Genomic DNA, 21,844 nt, shown 5'->3' with positions numbered 1-21,844 from the left:
AAAAAAAAAGAAGTGAGGGGCATAAGTTCTAGTTAGGATGATGCTGACTTCCATCTGTGGTCCCCGACCTTACCAATGTCGTGTCAGGACTCTGTTCTACTTTACCTTGTATTTCCGGAAAGCAGTCTGGACGAGCCTGGCGGCTTCATAGAGCTCTCTCTGCTCATGATCAGAAAGAGTCAACTGAGCAAATTCATTCTCCACCTTCTCACTGGTAGACGCACTCAGGAATTCTGACCAGTCTGCTGCTGAGGGAAGGCTGGGTTTCTCAAAAGCCATTTCACTGACTGGGGAGCCAACAGGGCTCAAGCTGGTATTAGAAGAAGGGGTGAGAGGCTCGTTATATGCACTTCTGAAACAAGAGGAGACACAAGGGAGAGACCGGTGACTGATCAGCACAATCCCCATCACATACTGCTGAGTAAGAAGACAAGGGCCACTGCGCACTCTTACGAACATGCCTTCGTTCAGTCCTGTCAGCTGCTAAACATATTCTATACTTTAACTGTCCTTCAGGTCGCGAGTTCCTCCTAAGTGCCTATCACAAATTTAGCGCTATGCTAAATAAGCCACCGAAGATGCCATCCGGCCCTCAGGAAGCTTCAGATGAATTGGGTGGGTGGGGGGGGGCATCATGGGACATGACCTCACAAGTGCTACAAGGAGAGAAAAGTCATGGAAGAGGCGAGGACGCGAGCAGGCATCTAAAAGTGGTGAAGGGACTTGTCCCAGCGCTGTCTTCCTTCCTTCACGAGATCTCCTATTACATGGCATTCATCAGCTCTAATTAGCCTCCCACACCTCCCGCTGAGTCCAGGCATTTACGCCACTCAGTGGCCCACGGACTTCCGCTGACCTGATCTGGGCAGCGCTTGGCAGACGGTCGACATCGGCTAGGTAACTGGCCAGCCAGCTCATGGTACTGCTGATGGTGGCAGTGTCTGGTCTTTCCAATGCCGAGGGCTCCGTGGGCACAAAACTCTCCTGTTTAATTCGATCAGGTGTGGCTTCAATGATGTGCTCTGCCAAGGTCATCATGTTCACCTGGAATCCAGAGTTCACAAAACACTCAGGTTAAGAGGAAACCTTAAGAATTATCCAGCCCCTCCCCCCACCCCACCTACCCTTGGGAAGAAAAATGAAGGGAGGGCGGCCTTCCACCTCAATCCAGTGCAGCCCAGCATCACTGTAAGGTTTTATACAATTCAGCCAAATACACTGAGACCTGATTCTCTCCTAATCGTGGTCCGGCCAATACCTTTATACACAAGTCTTACAGAGCTTCTGCCTTGTGCCTACTCTCTGCTCTCAGCTCGGATCAGCCATTTAATGATACTGTGACTGGGCAGCTCTTCAGCAAGTTGTCACATTACCATGGTGACGCTACAGGGTACCTAAAAGGAAGGCCATTGTCCCTGCCACCCTGACCTTGCCTAGAGACCCCGGTCCTGTAGAGGGCAGCAATGAGCCCATCGGCGAGGCCGGCTCCCGACTGGCTGGAACCAGTCAGATAATCCTCCCCCGGACCTCCCACCCTCCTGCACACAGAGGGGAGGATACATGACCCGCTTCTGGACAAAGAGACTCTACGGACGTCTGCTGCGCGGTCTGGGGAGAAGCTTTTAAAATTTTTGTTTTAAAAAGATTTTATTTATTTATTTGTCAGAGAGAGCGAGAACAAACCAGCAAGGGGAGCGGCGGGGAGAGGGAGAAGCCGGCTCTCCGCAGAGCAGGGACACCCCCCACACCCCGGGGTCATGACCTGAGCCGAAGGCGGACTCCCAACCGACTGAGCCACCAGGCATCCCTGGAAAGCTTTGGCTTTCCTGCTGAACAGCACCGATGCCCTTGGCTCTTCCCCTCTTCTTCCTGCCTTGGCTCCCAACAAGCATCCGCCCCCACACTGTGACCGCACAGCAACAAGAATCAAGAGGAGTTGTCGCTGGAAAGAACAAAAAGCTCGGGGAAAAGTCTGGGCCCTACTGGCATCACCAAGCCAGTGAACCTCTGCACCTGCTGTCATGTGAGAAAAATGAATCGTTTGTTACTAGTGCAGGGCAGTGAGGCTGCTGACTCCTGCAGCCCCAAACACAAGCCCAAGAGAGAAGCGGACTCCTCCGAGCTGCTCGGTGCCGCCGCAGATTTCAGCAGACCTAGAGATATAGCCTCGGTTTCCTAAAGATTTCCCTGCATGTCTCTCTTGACAAGAGAAATGGAAATAATAGCCATTTAAGTTTCTAAGTGAAAGTATCCTGAAAGGACCCACACAAAGGTGACAAAATGCTTATCTTACAACGTGAATGAACCTCCAAACCCTATGCTAAGTGCAAGGAGCCCGACATAGAACCTGCAAATTTTAAGATGCCATTGATATGGAATTTCCAGAAAAAGCAGAACTTCTGAGGATAGAAATCAGATTGGCAGCTGCCTAGGGCTGGGGCGGGAGCAGAGATGACTGCAAATGGGCATGGGAAACTTTGGGGGGCTGATGGCAGGGCTCTAAGGGGCACACTAACATTACATGGAGCACTTGGAGGGGGTGGGCCTTATGGGACGTGAGGTATACAGCAGGAAGCTGCTAAACACTTATCCTGGGTAATTTTCTATATTTTCAACAAACCAGAATGGTTCTTATAATAGGAATAAAAATTTAAAAAAAAAATTGCAGCCTTTATTTTCCCTCCATATAAGTGTCTTCCTTTGTGACTCAAGCAACAGGAAGTCCTAGCCTGATACCTTTTCCATGAAAGTATCCAAATGTTTAATTAAAAGCAAAGTGGTATTTCTGGAGACTGAAGACTATGACTCTACAGTCGCCCCCCCAAGTCCTCCATTTTTATAACACGTGTCAGTGTGAGAACACTTAGGATCACAACACGTGCCACACGCTGGGCTACCACACACGCGCTTTTTACTGTGCCAGCTGCAACAGGCAAGGAAATTCAAATGACTTTAAACAAAATAATAACATTCTAAGCAGTAGGACCTGAAAAGTCACATCATCTGCTTCTAAATTTCTCGTGCTGTGGTGAGAGAAGACAGTCTATAAATGTGCAGCTTTAGGTTTTTGTTTAAATTCTTGTTGTGTTCTAACATATGAGCAATTTTCACGGATCTGTCTAGGATACAGAAAAAGAAGAATCATCCGTATACTTACTATGTGTATGAATCACATCCGCCTGCATAATTACATACAAGCATATCCTGCATTAAATCCATCACAGATATTAAATATGTCTGTGAAAGCTATGAAAGCCAGCTTTCTAACGGCCTTGTTCCGGGTTCTCATCTCCTTTCCGCACCTCCTCGCTCGGACAGATGCTGAGGTAAATGTGAGTCTCACACTGTGACTGAGTGTGGCTCCACACTGCTTTGTACTCACTGGCTTTTGCTGTAGTATTCAGAGGCTGTGTTAGTTACACAACTGTGGATGGGTAGTATCTCCACAACAAATGATATGTCCATACTATTTGCCTTGAATTGTACTTTGAATCTTTTTTTCTTTTTATACTTACTTGTCTGTTCTATCTTTGCCTAAGGCTTTCTTTTCACTCTTTCTGTGTCATCTCATTTTAGTTCTGTCTTTTATAAGCAGCATATAGTATGTTTTGCCGCTTTCTTCTTCTTCTTGTTGTTGTTTTTGTTTGTTTTTTTACCCAATCTGAGAATCTTTTAATAGAATTGCCAGATAGCAAAGTGGGAATGAATCATGTTTGAAAATATTCCTATAATATTACGTTTTCTGCTTATTATTCCTATTGCTTCATTTTTACTTTTTTCCATTCCTGAACTTTCCCCAAATGGGCCCCAGTTCCCTTTTCCCCCCTTCAATGACTCAGAAATTCTGTAGCCTGGGGCACCTGGTTGGCTCAGTGGGTTGAGCCGCTGCCTTCGGCTCGGGTCATGATCTCAGGGTCCTGGGATCGAGTCCCGCATCAGTCTCTCTGCTCAGCAGGGAGCCTGCTTCCCTCTCTCTCTCTGCCTGCCTCTCCGCCTACTTGTGATTTCTCTCTGTCAAATAAATAAATAAAATCTTAAAAAAAAAAAAAAGAAATTCTGTAGCCTGTTTTTATGCAATTAACCTGACATACAAAGCAAGCCTGTTTCAGCCTACACTTATCTATCAATAACACACGTGGAACAAAATTTATAATCTCCCGCAAGTAAGAGAGCTGCTTTCATACCCTTTACCTTCTTCATTTCCCTGCCTCCCTAGTTTTATTGAAATAATAAGAACATTAGTTCTAAAATAGGATTCCTCCTCTGTTTCCAGCATCCCTTCTTAACAAGTGCTGTGTGTACTGTCACACTGTCACTAAGTCCTCAGACGTATCAGTTTTGCTGGTTTACTGTGCATTGCTCCATGAACTCTGGCTTGAAGTGCTTCATTATTTCTTTAATTCCTTAATTATTTTTCATTGTCTTTTTTAAATTTGGTGAATACTTCTTGAGACTATTGCTTTTTCATAGGTAGATGCTCTTAAGGTAGCAAAATCTTACTCTCTCTGGAGGCTCAGTGGAAATGTAAAGTAGAACTGGTCAGGTTATTTTGTATTTCCTGCATCAGTCCCATTTTAGCCAAGGCCAGCTGCTACCAAGCTCTGCTATCCAATGGTTATTTAAACTTAAATTAATCAAACTTACATAAAATCAGAAATCCAGTTCCTGAGTCACACTGGCTACCTTTTTGGCTCTGGAGACCACCAATGGCTACCATAATGGGCAGTACAGACACAGAACATTTCCTTTGCTGCAGAGAACTCCAGTGAACGGCAAGGATTTTCAGAGTCTGGTAACTTATTATTTTGTTTACATTTATAAATATGGTCCTAGATTGCTTAGTATTGACATGCAGTATGGCCAAATCCAGCCGGCTACCTGTTTGTGTAAAGAAAGATTTACTGACACATCGCCACGCTCGTTCATTCGATATTATCTAAGGCTGCCTTTGTGCTAGAAAGGCAGATTCAGTCGTCATGACAGTCTGTATGGCCCACGAAGCCTAAAATATTTACTATTTGGCTTTTTCCAGAAACATGTTATTAATCTCTTGTCTAACAAGTTCTCTGATCCCCCTGGCAGGCCTCCCCCAACCTGCAGCGATGGGCTGGTACACAGTGAGGCCCGCACCCCACCTTCTTCTCTCTGTGCCACCAGCCGAGGTGGCAGGAAGGGGATCCTGGGACGAAGAGGAGCAGCTCCGCAATTGGCCCTCTCCCTGCGAGCACCGGCCAGGCCAGGGGCTCTCCAGGCCCCTCCTTCCGGTGGCATTTCTCTAGACCTGTACTGTACTGAATCTCTCATGGGACATTCCCCGCCGCATTTGTTCGGGCTGTAGAGAGACGAGGACAGAGACCGAGTCGATCTCATGCTCTTTGGCTGCTCCTCTGGTCCTCCCCTGCGTAGTATATTTGATTTAATGGAATTTGCCAGCTTAACAGCTTGACCTCCAGTTTACTGCAGTCTATCCTCTCATAGTCTATTGCAAATTTAATGTCCCAACAGGATTCTGGAGCGCCTAGGTGTATGAGAAGCACAATTACCCGCTTCAGGGTTATTTCCCTGCACCTCAAGAGCCCCATGCCGCATACGCCTTAACGGTGGCCAGATGACAGCTGTGCTCTTTGGATCACTTAGGTCATTCAAATTCTAGCCACAGGCCTCCTGTTCTAGCAGTGACTGGGCGGTGACTCTGTTAAACTCTCCAGTCTCCCCGGACGTGGGAGGGAAGCAGGAGACCACCGGAGGGCCCCGAGTGAGAGCTCTGAGGAGCTGGTGTGAAGAGGGAAGGCTTTGCTGAGCCCCAGGTCACTGGTGTTCAGGCCCCATTCAAACAACATTTGAGTTGCTGAATGAAAACGTGGCCCACAAAGAAGATACTCCACCACTCTTCCGTGTAAGACCGCACCTCTAGCCCTCTGCTGGCGAGCAAATCGCGTGGCCTGGGAAACGGGCCGTAAGGATGGAGGGAGCGATACAGACGGCCCGGCCTCAACGGGCTTACCTTGTCTGCGCTTACCTGTATCTCATCCATGGGCTGTGAGCATTCCGCGCGCTCTGCGCTATCGCGGTAGGACCCCATCTCTGAATCCACCACCTCTCTGTTAGCCATCATCAGGACACTCGTGGGCCCCCGAGGACGCACCTGTGAAGGTGCTGCATCCTCTCCTACACTGGTCCCCTTCGGATTTCCAGTCACCTGTACTGTAGACACACCAATGTAAAGACCTTTGGAATTCCACTTTACTACAGGCTGAGATCCAGAGGCTTGGAATCCTGCAGTCTCTGGAGTGGGAGGGGAGGTTTCCCGGATGCAGTCCCTCACTCCTTCACTGGGGCTGATTGTCTCGGGGACACACTGCTTAGAACTAGGGCTCTGCTTCCTGATATTTGGCTGTTCCAGACTCAGTGCAGTGGACAGCAGCTTCTCCTGCCTTGCCTGGAAGTACTCAGGGTTCAATTTATGCTTTTTGGGAGCTGGATAATCTTTGTGGCTCTCACTGCTGTAGTAATTAGAGGGTTCAGAACGAGGTCTTCTCAGCTCTGAAAAGTACAGTAGAAAGGATAGTCAGGACAGGCGATAAAATTAGGAATCTTAAAGAATTAACACTTTCTCTATGCCTGAGAGACACAAAGTGCAAAGCCGGAACTCAAGACCTATCCCTAACACTTAAATATTCCCCAGCAGAATATACTATATTCAAATAGTCCTCTTCTAAAGTTTGTATTTCTTTCTTGAACGGACACATTTTTTTTTTTTCTTTTTGCTACTTTCTGCATTTATTTTTGGGAAGGGAAGGGGGAGCAGTAGGCACTCTTAGAGCTAAAAGAAAAATCGAAAACAGAAAAAACAAAAACAGAAAACCAAAAACCAAACCCTTAAATGTACGTGAATATCCTACAGATTTTCTGAGGGTAGCTGCATGAAAGCGAATGGGAAATCTGTCAAGGTCTGAGACGTAATAATTTTGAATGTTTACCTGGATTGGTGCTTGCAATAACGGTGACTCCTTTGGGTATTTCTGGAGAGCTGATGGCTTCGCTGTGCCACTGGGTCATCCAGCTCTCCGTGCTGGGCTCCTCGCTCGGAGGACAGTGCATTCTGGGGTTCTGCCCCAGCTGCGCCTGTTCATCTCTCTGCAGGTGCTCCAAACACTCTGCTAATTTCACATGACCCCTTGACCTGGCAATCCCCAAAGGTAGCCTTCCTAGGGAGTCAGGGATAGAGATGGCCCGACGGTCCCACTTGTACAGAACGACAGCCGCTTCTAAGTGCCCTAGAGCACAGGCCCACATCTAGAAAACAGCAAAATAGAAAGCAAGTTTTCTCAGTACAAGTTAAAAAACATATTCTGTTTCTGCTATTGCTACCAAGTGACAAACCGGTCCTTGTTGGCAATCTCAGCGGGGCCATAAAAATGTCACCATATCCCTATGCCGGTTAAAAAGAGTTCAGGAACAAATGAACCTATTCCTTACCAGAGGGGTACAGGAGAAGTGGTCCACATTCAAGGGGTCAACTTCCAGTTCCAAATCAATGCTGTCTGCATGCTTTGTGCTGTAAGGGACGGCACCAGAAATTATGCACAATTAATCCTGTTCAAGAAAGACACCAGAACCTTATAAAACCCACAAAGATGAAACCATAGTGGGCACTTAGCATCCCTGATGTGAGGAAACAGAGCCCCTAATTTCATAGCATGGTTTGGACCAGCAGTCCGGAGGAAAGAGAAGTGCAACCTTGAGTTAGTACCACAGGCCCACATTTCTTGGGCGGAAGTTCCTAAAATTCCCTGGGGAACTGTCCTCAGAGAAAGCCCTCTGCTCCACCGCCATGGCGGTGCTCACTGACTGGCAGGATCTCTCTCTCCCAGGGAAAACACTAAGGAGGACACAGCAAGGGGACGGGCAGGGACCGGCAGGGATGAGCCCCAGCGGCACACGGCCCAGCATTACCGCCATTTGATGAGGGTCTGGATGAGGGTGGCGTAGCCCTGCGCGGCAGCCAGGTGCAAGAGGGTCATCCCACGGAAGGTCTTCGAGTGGATCAAGTGCTTGGACTTGGCCCAGCAGGCTCGGCTCATCATCTTCTCACACACGACCACCACACGGTTCTCGAAGCAGCTCCCCAGTGTCCCAGGGCCAGAAGCGCACTAGAAGGAGGAAGCACGTGTTAACGACTAAGGACCAAGGGCCTCTCCTGACCAAGTCAGCCTCTTCATGCAGGAGAAACAAATGCTTTACGACCAGCCGCCCGTGCTGGGAAACAGCAAAGGGCACATAAAGAGGCACCGTGGAACCGGAGACTAGCATGTGCTCGGTTCAGCTCAGCAGCACACGGCCACGCTCGTGGGGTAGTTTTCCATCACTCGGAGAACACCAGAGTCTGTCCACCACAGCTGACACGTATCATGAACATCGCACTGCTCCATCTCGGAGAAAGCGCCTCTTGACAGGAAAAAAAGGTGCCACCAGCCTCCAGTTGACGTTCCTGATGTAGACCATGGACTGGCAGGAGAGCAAGGCAGGGAAGCCGTCCCAGTTCTTGCCACTGGGGATACACCTGGACCTCTGCCTCGCTGGCTCCTCCTTAAGGAGAACTAAGTCACTCAAAAGGGGATTTTTTCCCCCAAAGAAACACTTTAAAAAATCCATTAATGATCCCATCCTTTGGGGAAAGCATTAGAGATCCTGAAATTTAAGGGTTATTAATAACAATAGAGGTACACAGAAAAGAGAAATTCATGAATTTCAACTGTGGCTTTCTTCTCTTGATTCAGTTGTAAAGCAAGAAAAATAAAATCAAACTCCGTCCCCTCAACGGTTTGTCTGAGTCTCTGTGATGGCAGCGCTCTGCTGAACCTTCCCCCCATATAGATGATACTTCTGGCCTGATTCTCACCTCTGGAATTATTTAAAAAGTGTCCCCCCGCCAACCCCAGTAAGAAAGCCTACAAAATTCAATTACTATAGAAATATTGTTGCTTCTCATTTGTTTTGTTTTGTTTTTTTACTTTTAGGTCTGGGGGGAAAATGCCTACAAAAATGAAAAGGCAGATGATAGATACACTGTCATCCTCGCTTGGGCTGTCAAAATATCTGAAAAGAGCTCAGGTGGGTGAGCCTGACCTGCAGTACAATGATCTTGCCTCAAAAGGCCCAGGCAGAGCCACCGACACATACCAGACACCTTCATAAGCCCAGGGAAGTTACGGTCAGTGAGCGAGGAGGAAATTTTTTTTTCTTTTTTTTTTTTGCATTAACAAAAACAGCTGCATCTTTATCATGAAGGGTGGACACAGGTATGTTATTGAAGCCAACCTAGACTGACGGAAGGGTCTTTCAGAGCAGTTAATATGGACGCAGACCTACTAGGACAGTTATTGAAGGGTAAGTCGCTAAGAAGACATTACCACCCAACCGTTGTTGGTAAAAGGAAAAGGTTTTCATGGGAAGCTCTTATCTGAGTCACGAGATATGCCAAAGAATCATGATTTCTTTCTTAAAATTTAGGAGTACAGGTGAAAAAGAAGCCTACAGTAGCCTTGATGATACTTCACTGTGTGCCAAGTCCTTCCTTTTCATTTCTGAAGAGGGGTGAGAAAGAAGAAAACTCAAGGAAAAAGAGATTAGTTTCTTGGGTGTGGCCTACTAGATTAAAATTAGAATTAAATTTAAAATCTAAATTTAAAATTTAGAGGAAAACATCATTCATCTTGAAGAAAAAAAGGATGGCGACCTGAAGTTTGCGGGGAGTAACTCAGTAGAAGAGATAGGAACACTCTCTGTTCCCTTCAATTTGTCTCCAGGGTCTCCTGAAAACTAATTTCTGTCCAGAAATTTCTCAAATGAATGAGATCCTAAAATGAAGATCCTAAATGCACTTTATTTTCTCAAAATAAAGACCCTCAATGAAATTTCTTTTATTTTTTTAAAGATTTTATTTATTTGAGAGAGAATGAGTGAGAGAGAGCATGAGAGAGAAGAAGGTCAGAAGGAGAAGCGGACTCCCCAAGGAGCTGGGAGCCCGATGCGGGACTCGATCCTGGAAGTCCAGGATCATGATCTGAGCCGAAGGCAGTCGCTCAACCAACTGAGCCACCCAGGCGCCCCTCAGTGAAATTTCTGTAAGGCTTCTAAGACTAATGGGACTCTAAAAAAATATCTAGTAATTTCCCTATATTTGGCAAATTCTTCTTGGAAGCTATGAAAAAGCATATGTGAAACAGGATAGAACGGATAATGCTGTTCCATCAAATAATTACAGAGACAGTTTCTCTGGGTCCTCATGCTGGTCTCTCGAGTTTATAAAAGGTTTCTGAATTACTGATTTCAATTATGTTTCGTATTTATACTTAACATAAATATGGAATATGGAATAGAGAATAGATTCCGACTGAACTCTGAGTCACCATCAGGCCTACTTCTTCCCTGGATCCCTCAACTCCCACCGCCCGGCGGCAGCGGTGAGTTCTGAGATCAACAGCAGTGATTTAAGGCTCCAGGAGGTCAACACCTGGGAAGGTCCACAGTTTGAGGCTTCTTTGCTATTACACAGATCTTAACAGATCTTAATACTGCGGGGCACAGGATTATGAAGCACTCTCTGGGACTAGCCCAGGAATGACACCAGTACCGGACAGAGGACTTGCGACCCACTGCTTCCCTGATCAGTAAGACACACACGAGACGGGAGGCGACGGTCAGCGCAGGCTGGTACCTGAGCTTGGCTCCCTCCGTTCCCAGTCCCGCTGCCCCCTCCGCTGCCGCCTCCTCCGCTGCCCGGCTTGTGCTGCTGGGACCCCGTCATCTCCGCCATCCTCCTTTCCATCTGCTCCAGGCGCTCCAGGATGGACATCCTGAACTGGTTATCTAGGGCAGAACAGAGAAGAGTGAGGTTGTGCTCCCGAGACGAGCGGTCGACGTGGGGCCTCGGCAAGCCTGCAGGACTGCCGTCAGCCTAACACGGCCACAGAGGTCTGCCCCGGGCCAGACTTCGACACCGGACTCAGCCCGACACCTCCCACAAGACTTGCAGCATCTACAGCAGCTCAGAGTTCTCCGCTAAAGGAATAGAAAATCCCTTTCTGTTCAAGTCCTGGTTTCACGTCGCTGCTATCCCCATTTCCTTGCCAAATTCCCGGTGGGAGCCTTGGAGAGATCTGATGGGTAAGCCCCCAGAACAAATAAACGAAATGAGTACAGTTTAATTTAAATCCGCGGAAGAAAGGAAGATGTGTGTGTCAGGATGTATAAGCAGTGTGTGTAAATAAATTATATATACATGTATTTTTTAAGAGTATTATCTGTTTAACCCAAACACAGGAAAAAAAGATTTTGTTGGTCATTCACTGGCTGAGACCCTCACACATTTCCTTTAACACGTGACAGTCAAGACCGATACGACTAAGTGTTCTACCTTTACATAGGAAAAACACCAGGCCATTCCCGCTGTGCCTAGGACTGTAACTCGAAGTCTGTGCTTCTGTACCACACTGCTAAGATTAGACTTTCTCTCTCTCCACATTCATACATTTATACCCACATACATGTGCACACACATGCATATCACAATTTGGGCTGCATGCATACATAAGAAAAGGAGCTAAGACCATTATTAAAGTCGTTAGCACCTATATTTATTCAACAAATTCTAAATAATGCTGCGTCAGGTATTTAGTAGTAAACCCATCAGAAAAGGCCTCTTCCTGCTCGAGTAGGGGCCTCAACCAGGATAATATGACAAGAAACGACAGAGGGGGGCTAGAACTCAGATAAGTCAGGAGAGGCGACACTTGAGTTTGACCAGAACCAAAAGGAGCCAGGTCTGCAAGAACTGTGTGAGTTACTAGCAGATACAAAGGCCCTGAGGCAGAGTATTCAAGAAGCAGAAGGCAGGGGGTCAGACCACAGCAAAGAACAGGGTGTAGACCTGGAGAGGGGGCTCTGACCAGACAGTACACAGTTAAGAACCCTGGCTGTGCCACAGAAGAGTCACATAGCTTTGAACAAAACCTTTACTGCCTCAGTTTCCTCAACTCTTCATTGGGGATAGTAACTATACTTATATCAGGGCTGTTGTGAGGACTGAGTATGTGCAAATGCGCAGAACACATCAGTTCCATGTCATCATCATCTTCTGACAAGGGAGTTAACTGTCTTGAGGAATTGACTAAGCAGTGAGGACAAACCTATTTGGCCCCAAATGGTTCATGGCAGAACTGTTTTCAAATACAACCACCCGAATCACGGAAAGGAAGGATTCAGGACAGGAGTATTTTATCAGCACACCTGGCCAGCCTGACTGTAAATCCCAACACCGGTGAGTTAATTCTATAAGAAATAAACCAATGGGCAGGGCCAACACTTACGGAAAGTTTCCCGTGTGCCAGTCACCATTTTGATCATTTTATAAATATTAACCCATGTACTTACTCTCCCTAAGAATAGTGAGGTAGGTACTGTTCTCACCCTCTTTTCACAGAGGAGGAAACTGAGGCACAAGACAACTAATCTCTCTGGGGCTGAAGCAGGGAGCTTAACTCCTACATGACACCAATAGGAGGGAGAGGTTGTGGGAAAAGATGCGCAGAATTAGTGTTACCCTAGGAAAGAGAACTTTTTCTTACAATAACACGACAGTAAATACCTGTTTCACAGGAAAATTTTTGAGACTGCTGTCCAATGGATTCCACTTTACTAAACCACAAAGCCAGAGGAGGAAGACTGCTTTTTAAAGATCATGATATTATCTTCTAATAAAGCTATTTCCAGGAACAACACTGAAAGAAACATCCTCCCCCTTTAAAAGTGAAAGAGAACGTCTCGGTGCCCACTGCACACATACACACAGAAACGACAAACACCGAGGCCCCTGTGCTGAGCATGTCCGTGGCCCGTCACCTACAGGAAGTACCGAGTCTGCGTGTGATGTACCGTGCATGGTCCTTGCCATCACGCGACCCTCCCGCCTTCAGGGCGTGGTACCAGAATCCGTATTCCATGCCCTCTCCCTCAGAAAAGGGACACTTTGCAGAATGCAGGACTCCTTTATGTGGAGCCAAATATAAACTAAGAATCCTCCCTTTCAATCAGTGTGACCCCCAGTTGAATGGCAGGGTTGCCTCGTGGCCCTTGTCCCTGCTTCTTCCCCATCGTGCCATGCATCTACTCACAGACACGCAGCCCACTGAGACGGGGGAAGCTGCTCTAGCCGCCTACTGAGGATTTCTTCTGCAGCCCCCGAATCTGGCACCCACCAAACGAGTGTTCACAACCCATTTCGCTGGTTTCGAGCACTTGTTTGGCGCAGGTATTAACCTTCCGTGTCATGCACAGGGGTGGAAGGGCAGAGAGAGCAGTGTCCGGCTGTGCTCTGCCTCAGTGGGGTGCTGTGGGGCGCCTGGCCCGCCACCTGGCCCGGGGAGATGGCTCTGTCCCGGCAGGTGCCCTGTCGCAGTGAGGACGGCCTCTCCTGCCTGCCCGTAGACGCTGCAGGGACAGACCCTCCCTAACATGGGAGGGCCCCGCCCCATGGTGTCTCCAGATCAAGACATGAAGAGTTCCAGCCCCGTGACGGCCACCGAGGTCCCGGCTTCTGTTCTGGGCTGTTCAGCACTGTCCCCACGGCAAACCATGCACTTGGCTCTCTCACGTGATTAAGCTGCTCTGAGAAGCACTTCATGAAGACACTCAGAAGCAATTATTTGCCTCTTAACAAAATTATATCACGCATAATGGGATCTCTGAGCCTCTCAACTCCAAAGAGGGAAGGTAGTGATAATTAAAATAAGAAACAACCTCAAATGGGAACGACCGAGCAGGCATCCGGTAGCATACAGGCCTGCTGTACCGTGTTGACGGAGAATCACCAGAGCCTTCTGATCCCACTTCCTCTCCTCTGAGCGCGGCCAGCCCCTGCTCTGTCCACAGAGCTGACTCAGAGGGATGAAGGGAGGGTCTTCACGTCTCTGTTCCTAGCCAGTCAAAAGCAACAACCGTAGGCTTGTTTTGGTTTTACAGTCTGACGATGGTGCGGAAATTGTTGTAAAATGTTTTAAAATACTTGGCAAAGGCAGAGCCTCCATTGTATATTATGTATGGCCATGGGATAAAGGGAATATAATTACTGAGAAGCAAAAAAAAAAAAAAAAAAAAAAAAAAAAAATCTGATGACAGAGTAAAAAAGCTGATTTCAGATTCACTTAATCATGCACAAATGTTTATCAAGCACCTACTATGTACCAAGCACTGGGGATGACTTGGACACTAGTGAAGATGTCCTTGCCCCCATTAGCTGGCCAAAAAATAATTTCTGCAGTCTCAATAATATGAATTAATATGTAGGAGGGAGGAGGGAGAAGAGAGAAAACAAACAATCTGTAGACCTAGGGGGCTGATAAACTTGGCCTCAGCGCTCACCTGTGACATTTCAAACAAAGCCAACAATGACTCAGCTTTGAGGGATTCCAAGCCCCGTGTCCTTAGGACAGTGTGAGTGAGCAACCCAACTACTCCCCCGTGGGCACTGGACCACACAAAACTGTGCCAGGAGGCCCTGCTTCCATGAGCACCTTACACTCCTGATGCCCAAGCAAGGGAAGGCAGTTGTTCCAGCCTGAGCTCCCACCTGGCCGTCCCCAGCTTTCCATTCCTGTCGAGAAGGATTAGGGCTCCATCTCACCAAACAAGACGCTGCTTCCACAGAAACATTCTCCCACTCTTCCCCTTCCCCTCCTGGCTCTGAAGACCGGGCCCAGGTGAGGGCCAAGCACTGGTCCACTTCTCCTGGAGCAGAAGCGTGTGTGTGGGCATCTCTCCTGTGGCTGAGTGTCCGCAGGCTCTAGCCACGGTGCTCGTTCCTCACTGCCGACGGAGGCCGCCCTCACAGGAGGCTTCCCCTCCTCGGCGGCTCACATGCTAGGTGGCATCTGAATCACCAGACCGATGGGGTGGGCCCTAGTCCTAGGGTTAGTTGGTTTTCCCTAGGAGGTGTGGGTGAGGCCCAGAGGTTTGCACTTCTAGGAAGGTCTCAGATGATGCTGATGCTTCTGGTCTGCGGCCACATTCAGGAGCCACAGCTGTAAGACCCCACCTCCCTGCACCGGAATGAATCCTCTCTCCACTGGAGTGCTCGTGAAGGAATGGTCCAAGAACTCCCCGCTCGAGCAGATGCGCGGGCTGCTGCCCAGCATGGGCGCACGAGGGGCGACCTCAAGGAAACCATGCCAACTCTGTCCACACTGGCTCTGTCAACAACACCAGGTTGCATACTTTCTTCTCATGTACACAGCCAATTAAGATGGGACAAAACTTGAAAACTATTTAAAATCCGCCCCCCTGCACCGCTGTCTGTAACGAATCAGACGCTCCTTGATCACTCCCATCAAATCTTACCTCCTCGGTGCTCACTTCTCTCAGCTGACCAGCTGGGGCTTTGTGTCTTGTCTTTGTGTCTTGCTTGTCTCTGCAGTGATCTAGTCACCTGCGTGGTTTCAGGGAACAAGGGCATTGGACCACTGCACAGCAATTCCTTCCCATGACATTCAAGACCCACACACACACGTGCCTGTGCCCCAGACGGAAAGTAAGTAATCCTGATCGCTCTGCAGCAGCAGTCTGGCTAGAAATACAGTCGGCCTCTTCCTGAGCCTGTTCTCTATCCCCTTTTGAGCAGAAGTGGCATTTTTAGACTGGGCAGCTGTGATGGAGTGGAAGGAGCAAAGGAGTAGAGACAGTTCTCAATTTAATCCTGTTGCTGCACGATTTAAAAAAAATGACCACTTTGCATCTCAATTTCCTCATGTGTAAAGAGGGGATATCACTATCCTATTGTTTTTGTAGGGATGAGATAAACTCATGCGAAATTTTTTAAAGCGTTGAGGCTTTCTTCACTCTGAGCAATTCTTGAACTGGGACCCAGTTATATTGATGGGACTCTTTGAAATGATGGGACTCTATGGGAAAAAAAATACATTTTAGGGGCACCTGGGTGGCTCAGTCAGTTGAGTGTCTGACTTTGGCTCAGGTCATGATCTCAGAGGCCTGGCATAGAGCTCCGAGTTGGGCTCCATGCTCAATGGGGAGTCTGCTTCTCTTCCTCTGTGCCTCCCCACCCCCACTCATGTGCTTGCTTGCTCTCTCAAATAACTCAAATCTTTAAAAAATGCATTAAAAATTTTTTTTTGAATAATGTTAGATTTACGGATGACTTGCAAAGATCGTGGCACTCCCAGAAACCTTTGCCTACTTTGCCTACTTACATCCACGGTACCTTCGTCTTTCAAAACACAGACACTCAGTAGCATCACTACTAATTCAACCATAGACTTGAAATAGACTCGCCGATGGAAGTAAGGTACTTTCTTGGGGCGGGGATCCAGCTGCAGACAGCATACCCTCTCTCTCCTTGGATGAGATGATCTTCTCTCTAGCTCTTAGTTCCACAACAGTCACGATTTGGAGGAGCACTGGTCACATGCTCTGTAGATGTCCCTCTGTTCAAGTTGCTTCATGTTTTCTAATGACTGGACTGGAGTCATGAGTTTTCAGGAAGAACATGACAGAGGCAGGAGGCTGTGCTCATCCCACGACACTGGTAGTGTATGATGTCCTGCTGATGTGGACCTTGATTTCTGGGTAGGGTGTTGTCTGCGAGATTGCTCTATGATAAGGATATCATCTTCCTCTTTCCATACTCTATTCTTTGCAAGTAAGTCAGTAAGTCCAGCCCACACTCAAGGAAAAGGGAATAAAGTTTTACTTCATGGGTGGGGGAGTAGCCACATATGTTATTTGTAGTTCTCCTAAAAGGGAGATTTGTCCTTCTGAATTTATTTCATCAACCATTTGTTTATATCCATATGAACTCATGTATATTTACTTTACACTTTGGCCATAATCCAAAACTATGTTCATTTATTGTTCAAACTGTCCCAGCTTTGGCCCTTGGGAGCTCTTTCATGCTGGCTCCTGTGTCTGTTTGACATACCCCCTGCCTCTTCCCTTCTTTTTCAGGCACTTCCTTACTTTCTGGCATTAGAAAATGCTCCGATTCAACTTGTATTTGACCTGCCCCAGTCCTAGAGTCTGCAGTATCTCTAAGGAGTTCTGGTTCCTTTTATTGGCAAATGGCATTTAGAAGCCAAGATCTAGGTGTGGGTGTGCTCATTGCTGCTGGGGCGTCACTGCTTCCTGGCCCTCTCAGGGGACAGAGTGAGGAAACACATGTGAAGTGTAACCCATATATGCAGACACATCTGTACTTGTTCTGTATCTCACTGTAATACACGGAAATAAACTGAGTCCACACTGAGCTCCACACCTCTAACGCAGCACTGCAGTGTCCATCCTAGCCTTCTGGTGGGTACTTCAGATGTCAATAAGATGATGGTGGGAGTAACTATTGGCTATACTAAGCCAATATATTAAATGCTGAAAAGAAATCCCACTGATGTACTGAACTACAATAAAGAAATATGTAAGTCTAATTTCTGTCACTCAAAAATATAGGTATAGAACATAGCATCATAGTTTATCCAACTACCTTGCTATATATAATCCAGTTCTTAGAGTTTCCCACAACAATATTAGAAAACATACAGAAAAAATACTCATAATCCCAGAACAGCTTTGAGTATTACAAAGGTCAAGAAGAAGTCAAAGAAACATTTCCAGCCAATCACTGGCCTGAGGATCAATGAATGATTCATTGGGGGTTCATATCCCCTTTTCTTTTGCTGGATTCACTATGTCCCAGTCTCCCCTTAAGGGCTGCTATGCAAGTGTCACATGGCTCAGCAGCAGTCATGGGCCATCTCTTCGTCTCTGATAGGGATTCCCAACCTTCAAAGGGACTCATTTTACGATGTCCCAAGTTAATATTTACCTAAAAACTTAAAATTCCTAAGCAATACCAAAGTTTTAGAGGCAGAAAATTTCATGAAGTCAGACTTCCCACAGCATGTTCTAAGTTTAGAAAGGTTGGCGCTTACTTCTGTAAAAGTGGAGAATTCCAAGTATTTAAGGATCTGATGTAAGAAAGTGTCTCCATCAGGAAACCAACTACTAGCGAGACTTCCTAGGCTCTCAGCACTTAGCTGTGCCTACTGTTGCCTCTAGATGACCTCTCTGTGGAAACTTACTAATTTTCAGGGCTGTATTGAGCAGTACATGAGGAAGTTTCAGACATTGTATCAGATAATCTAGTTTAAAAAACTTAAGTTCACCCACTCCCCGCCCCAACTTTGACCTACAAAATAAAACTGAAGCTGTCTGGCATAGCATAGAACACTCATGACCTGCTGTCTCAGGCTACTCTTTAGGGACTCTCTTATCACTCACTGTTCTTCAATCTATTGGGGGTCCAAATGCCCTTAGCCCTTTGGTCATGCTAACTTCTTCCTGAGTCCATCTGGTGAGTCTGCTGTTCTTCAGAGCATGGCTCATGCATCACTTCAGTATTATTACTGAATACTAATTATTAATTATTATTAATATTAATTATTAATACTTATTATTATTAATCCACATGTATTATTTCTAGTCCTCAAAGTAATCAAAAGAAAGCTTTTCCTTTTCCTTTGACAGATGAAGAAGTTGAAGCTCAGAAATGTGTTGCTTGCCCAAGGTCATACTGCTTATGAGTATCAGGGCAGGGATTTGAACACAGGCTAGACTCCAGATCCACGTTCTTTCCACTATGACCAGTGAGCCTTCATGTCTTGCCCTGTGTCCTAATAGTACTTAGCCAATGAAATGTAGAGTTGTTCTCCTACATGTGTCCTTTCTACTAGAGGGAGATTTCTGAAAGCAGGGAGCTTGTCTGCACTCGGGACCAGATATAGTGTGGGTGCTCAGTCAATGTTAAAGAACATCATTTTTTAATTTAAACCTCTTCTGGAGGTCAGTTTATTGCCGAGGTTATCAAACTCTGGGGCAAGGGCTCTGAGTGACCTCCATTAGCCACAAGGGACTCCAGGTGGCTGCATACCAGTGTGCAGCAGCCTACCACTTGTTCCCGTGGCAAGAGTGGTCGGGATGATCCAAACATAATGGAACTGACTTGAAAGCACGTGAGAAAGCTCTACGAGTTTAATTGGCCGGCTGCCACTTCCTTTCGGCTCAGGGAAGGAAATTATGTACCTGCAGCATGTTGGTGCGAGACTCTAGCAAGAGAGCTGAGAAATATCTGACTTCCTTAGGGACACAAACTGGGATTTTGCAGTAGTCCTGAGCTTCGCATGGTATATTTTATGTATTTCCACTTTTCCCTGGCAAAATGGAGTCTGTGGAACACACATGGCTGGCAGCATACCTTCATGGAAGGAATGTCTATGATGAGTCACACAAGTGCTTCCCAAGTCCATCAGGGGTCCGTCGGGGGTAGGTTGTTGCAGAAACATGAAATTTTCATTGTCTTAAAGATTTTTTAGAACAGCCTCATGAAGTATGAGTGGATCTGAATGCTTGGAGACCGGCTAACGAGTATCTGCAAGCACAAGAACTTGTTGCTACAATTGCTTGATTGGAGCCACCTCCAGTCCGGTTGCCAGAGGAGGAGAAAAAGTTTTGCCTTGGCAGGTAAATGAATGAAGGAGCAATCATCAAATACCACCTGCTATTTTAAAACGCGTTATTTGTAGCTCAAGTGCACATGTGCCCTCCTGTTGCTATTTGGACTGGGAATGAGAGGCCATCTCTCATTCCATTTGCAGCCCTTGGCCGCACTGGCAGGAAGAGCTGATGAAGCAAAAGGAGGCATGACTTGAACTATTTCTGTAGGGACTGCAATTGCTGCTTAGGAAGCCTCCTAAATTTTTTAGGAAGCTCAGAAAGACAGGGAAAATTAAGTCACTTAATTCCTGCCCAGAATAAATGGGGGCCCTGGAGCACACGAAGCCGTCCTCTCCGGCAGGCCATTTAAGATGTCCAAGTGTGGAGGGAAGGGTAAGGGCCGGATAGAGATAAGGCACAAGCTGTACCACTCTGATTTTCCAAAGCAACGGCTAAATTTAGCTTCAGAAAAAAACTGCCATACTCCACTTTTTAAAAACTCTCCAACTCTATATACCAAGACAAAAGGAAATTAGCAATTCTTCTTAGACTTCCTTCACTTCATCCATATTTCTTCTCCTTGGTCTGTGTTTCACACACTTCGCGAATGCAGCGTCTTGGACGTGTCAAGGAGACTTGCTCAACAGCTCACAGCAAGGAGGAAACAAATGTGACAAGAGGAGCCAATCAAAGGTACAGTTCTTTCTCCCCTGAACTCTTTCCATGCCAGAGCTTGAGGTGCACGAGGGCAAGAATTTCAAACCTCTTCTCCAAGGACACGAAGGCTCAGTGGTACACCCCAGGAGCTCAGCTGTGCTGCCGTGGCATGCGGCATAGGAGAGCACCCCGAATTATGCAGGAGCTGACAGCGCGAGCAATACTGTAGCAGACCCGACTGGAGTTCAGTGCAGTGAAACCTGAGCTAACTGGTGTGAGAACAATGGAAATCAGGAACTCTGACGCTGGTTCTCTACCTACCTTCATTGTCTACAGAAGAGTGGAATATTTTAAGTCTGCTAGCTTCCAAAAGTAAACAAAGCTGGAGGACATTGCCACAACAGTTTCAGTACCCAGGGACGATCAGGTATACTACGAGCACAGGAGACATTGTAAAGTAGTAACAGCAAAGTGAGTGAAGGCCAGGGGAACATGTCACCACTAAGATTAATGAGGTCTTTAAAGAAAAAGCCCTGTGATGAGACTCAGAAGTGAGCAATCGTCTCCCTCCCCTGGACACAAAGGTGTGACGGGGGGATGAAATTTAAGTGCACGTGGGAAAATGGGAGATGAAAATCCTAACACCCAAGACCCGACAGGGTGGAGAAAAGCTACAAAATGCGCAGGAAGTGTCAGGAAGCAAGACGACTTCAATGAGCCACCAGGAGGTTGATCTGCGGTGCTCAGCTTTAACAACAAAAATGCTCGAACACTTGAAATTCCTGGGGAAGAACTATGGAGAATTAGGGCTAGAACAGTTCATACTGCAAATGCCTAGCTAACCCTCACTCCCAAGGCACAACTACTCAGCACTGGTTCTGGGGATGTAACAGGGAACAAGAAAGCTCACGATGTCGTGGTCACCACCAGGGATACAAAACCCAGTACGACAGGAGCCTTTATTTCAAGAACCTCAGTCTGCTGTAAAGGTAAAGAGAAGTCCTGTGAGCTCTGTGAAGATACGATCACTCTGTCCATGTGATAGTTCCAAGGTCTTGTGGAATGCCTGGTACATAGTTGGCCCTCAATACGGATTTACTGAATAAGTGATTTAATTTAATCTTTTAAAACTATAAAATGTGAGTTTGTAGGAGAACAAGGCAAAGGATATTATGTAGAACAAAATATGTTTTTATTAGTCATTTCTGTGGTATACTTTTCTCTAGCCAGGTTACTAAACACAGTCCCTTCCCTTCTCATGGGGCCACCTTCTACCTGATCCCATCGAATGTATGAGGGAGCAGACATTTGGAAACAAACAAACAAAACATCTAATTAGACTGGTACCCAAGAACTCTTATAGCTGGTAGTTTCCACCTCAGAGGTAGTGCTCCAAAACAAGGGCAGGGTGGAGATATTGTGGCAGTGAGGGAGTTGAAAACTCTATAAGAAAACCAAAACAAAACCAAAACTCTGGGACTCCTGGCTGGTTCAGTCAGTAGAGCCCATGACTCTTGATCTCCAGGTTTCCCTGGCTGTAGGGATTACTTTTAAAAAAGTAAAAATCTTGCCTCTCCATCTACTTGTGATTTCTCTCTGTCAAATAAATAAATAAAAAATCTTTAAAAAAAAA

General features: G+C 46.7%; 1 protein-coding gene across 18 annotated transcripts in view; it reads right to left on the bottom strand.

Moving 5' to 3' along the window:
* CAMTA1 (calmodulin binding transcription activator 1) overlaps window positions 1–21,844 on the bottom strand; it is an 815,661-nt gene that overhangs the window by 19,629 nt on the left and 774,188 nt on the right. For 11 of the 18 annotated variants that reach the window (XR_009345336.1, XR_009345329.1, XR_009345330.1 and 8 more), the window contains 7 exons: window positions 10,721–10,872; window positions 7,957–8,153; window positions 7,480–7,558; window positions 6,981–7,296; window positions 6,020–6,543; window positions 857–1,044; window positions 106–352 (listed from right to left, as the gene is read on the bottom strand). Coding sequence is in view for 7 of the 18 variants with exons in the window: in XM_059137385.1 (XP_058993368.1) it covers window positions 106–352; window positions 857–1,044; window positions 6,020–6,543; window positions 6,981–7,296; window positions 7,480–7,558; window positions 7,957–8,153; window positions 10,721–10,872 (1,703 nt within the window). In the remaining 11 variants the exon portion in view is untranslated. The remainder of the gene's footprint in view (window positions 1–105; window positions 353–856; window positions 1,045–6,019; window positions 6,544–6,980; window positions 7,297–7,479; window positions 7,559–7,956; window positions 8,154–10,720; window positions 10,873–21,844) is intronic. The other 7 variants (XR_009345334.1, XR_009345335.1, XM_059137388.1 and 4 more) reach the window with 2 other exon arrangements.

Source organism: Mustela lutreola, chromosome 10, assembly GCF_030435805.1.
Source record: "Mustela lutreola isolate mMusLut2 chromosome 10, mMusLut2.pri, whole genome shotgun sequence".
Taxonomy (NCBI): domain Eukaryota; kingdom Metazoa; phylum Chordata; class Mammalia; order Carnivora; family Mustelidae; genus Mustela; species Mustela lutreola.
Note: the sequence above shows the minus strand (reverse complement) of the source record. Positions and strands in the feature narration are given on the sequence as shown.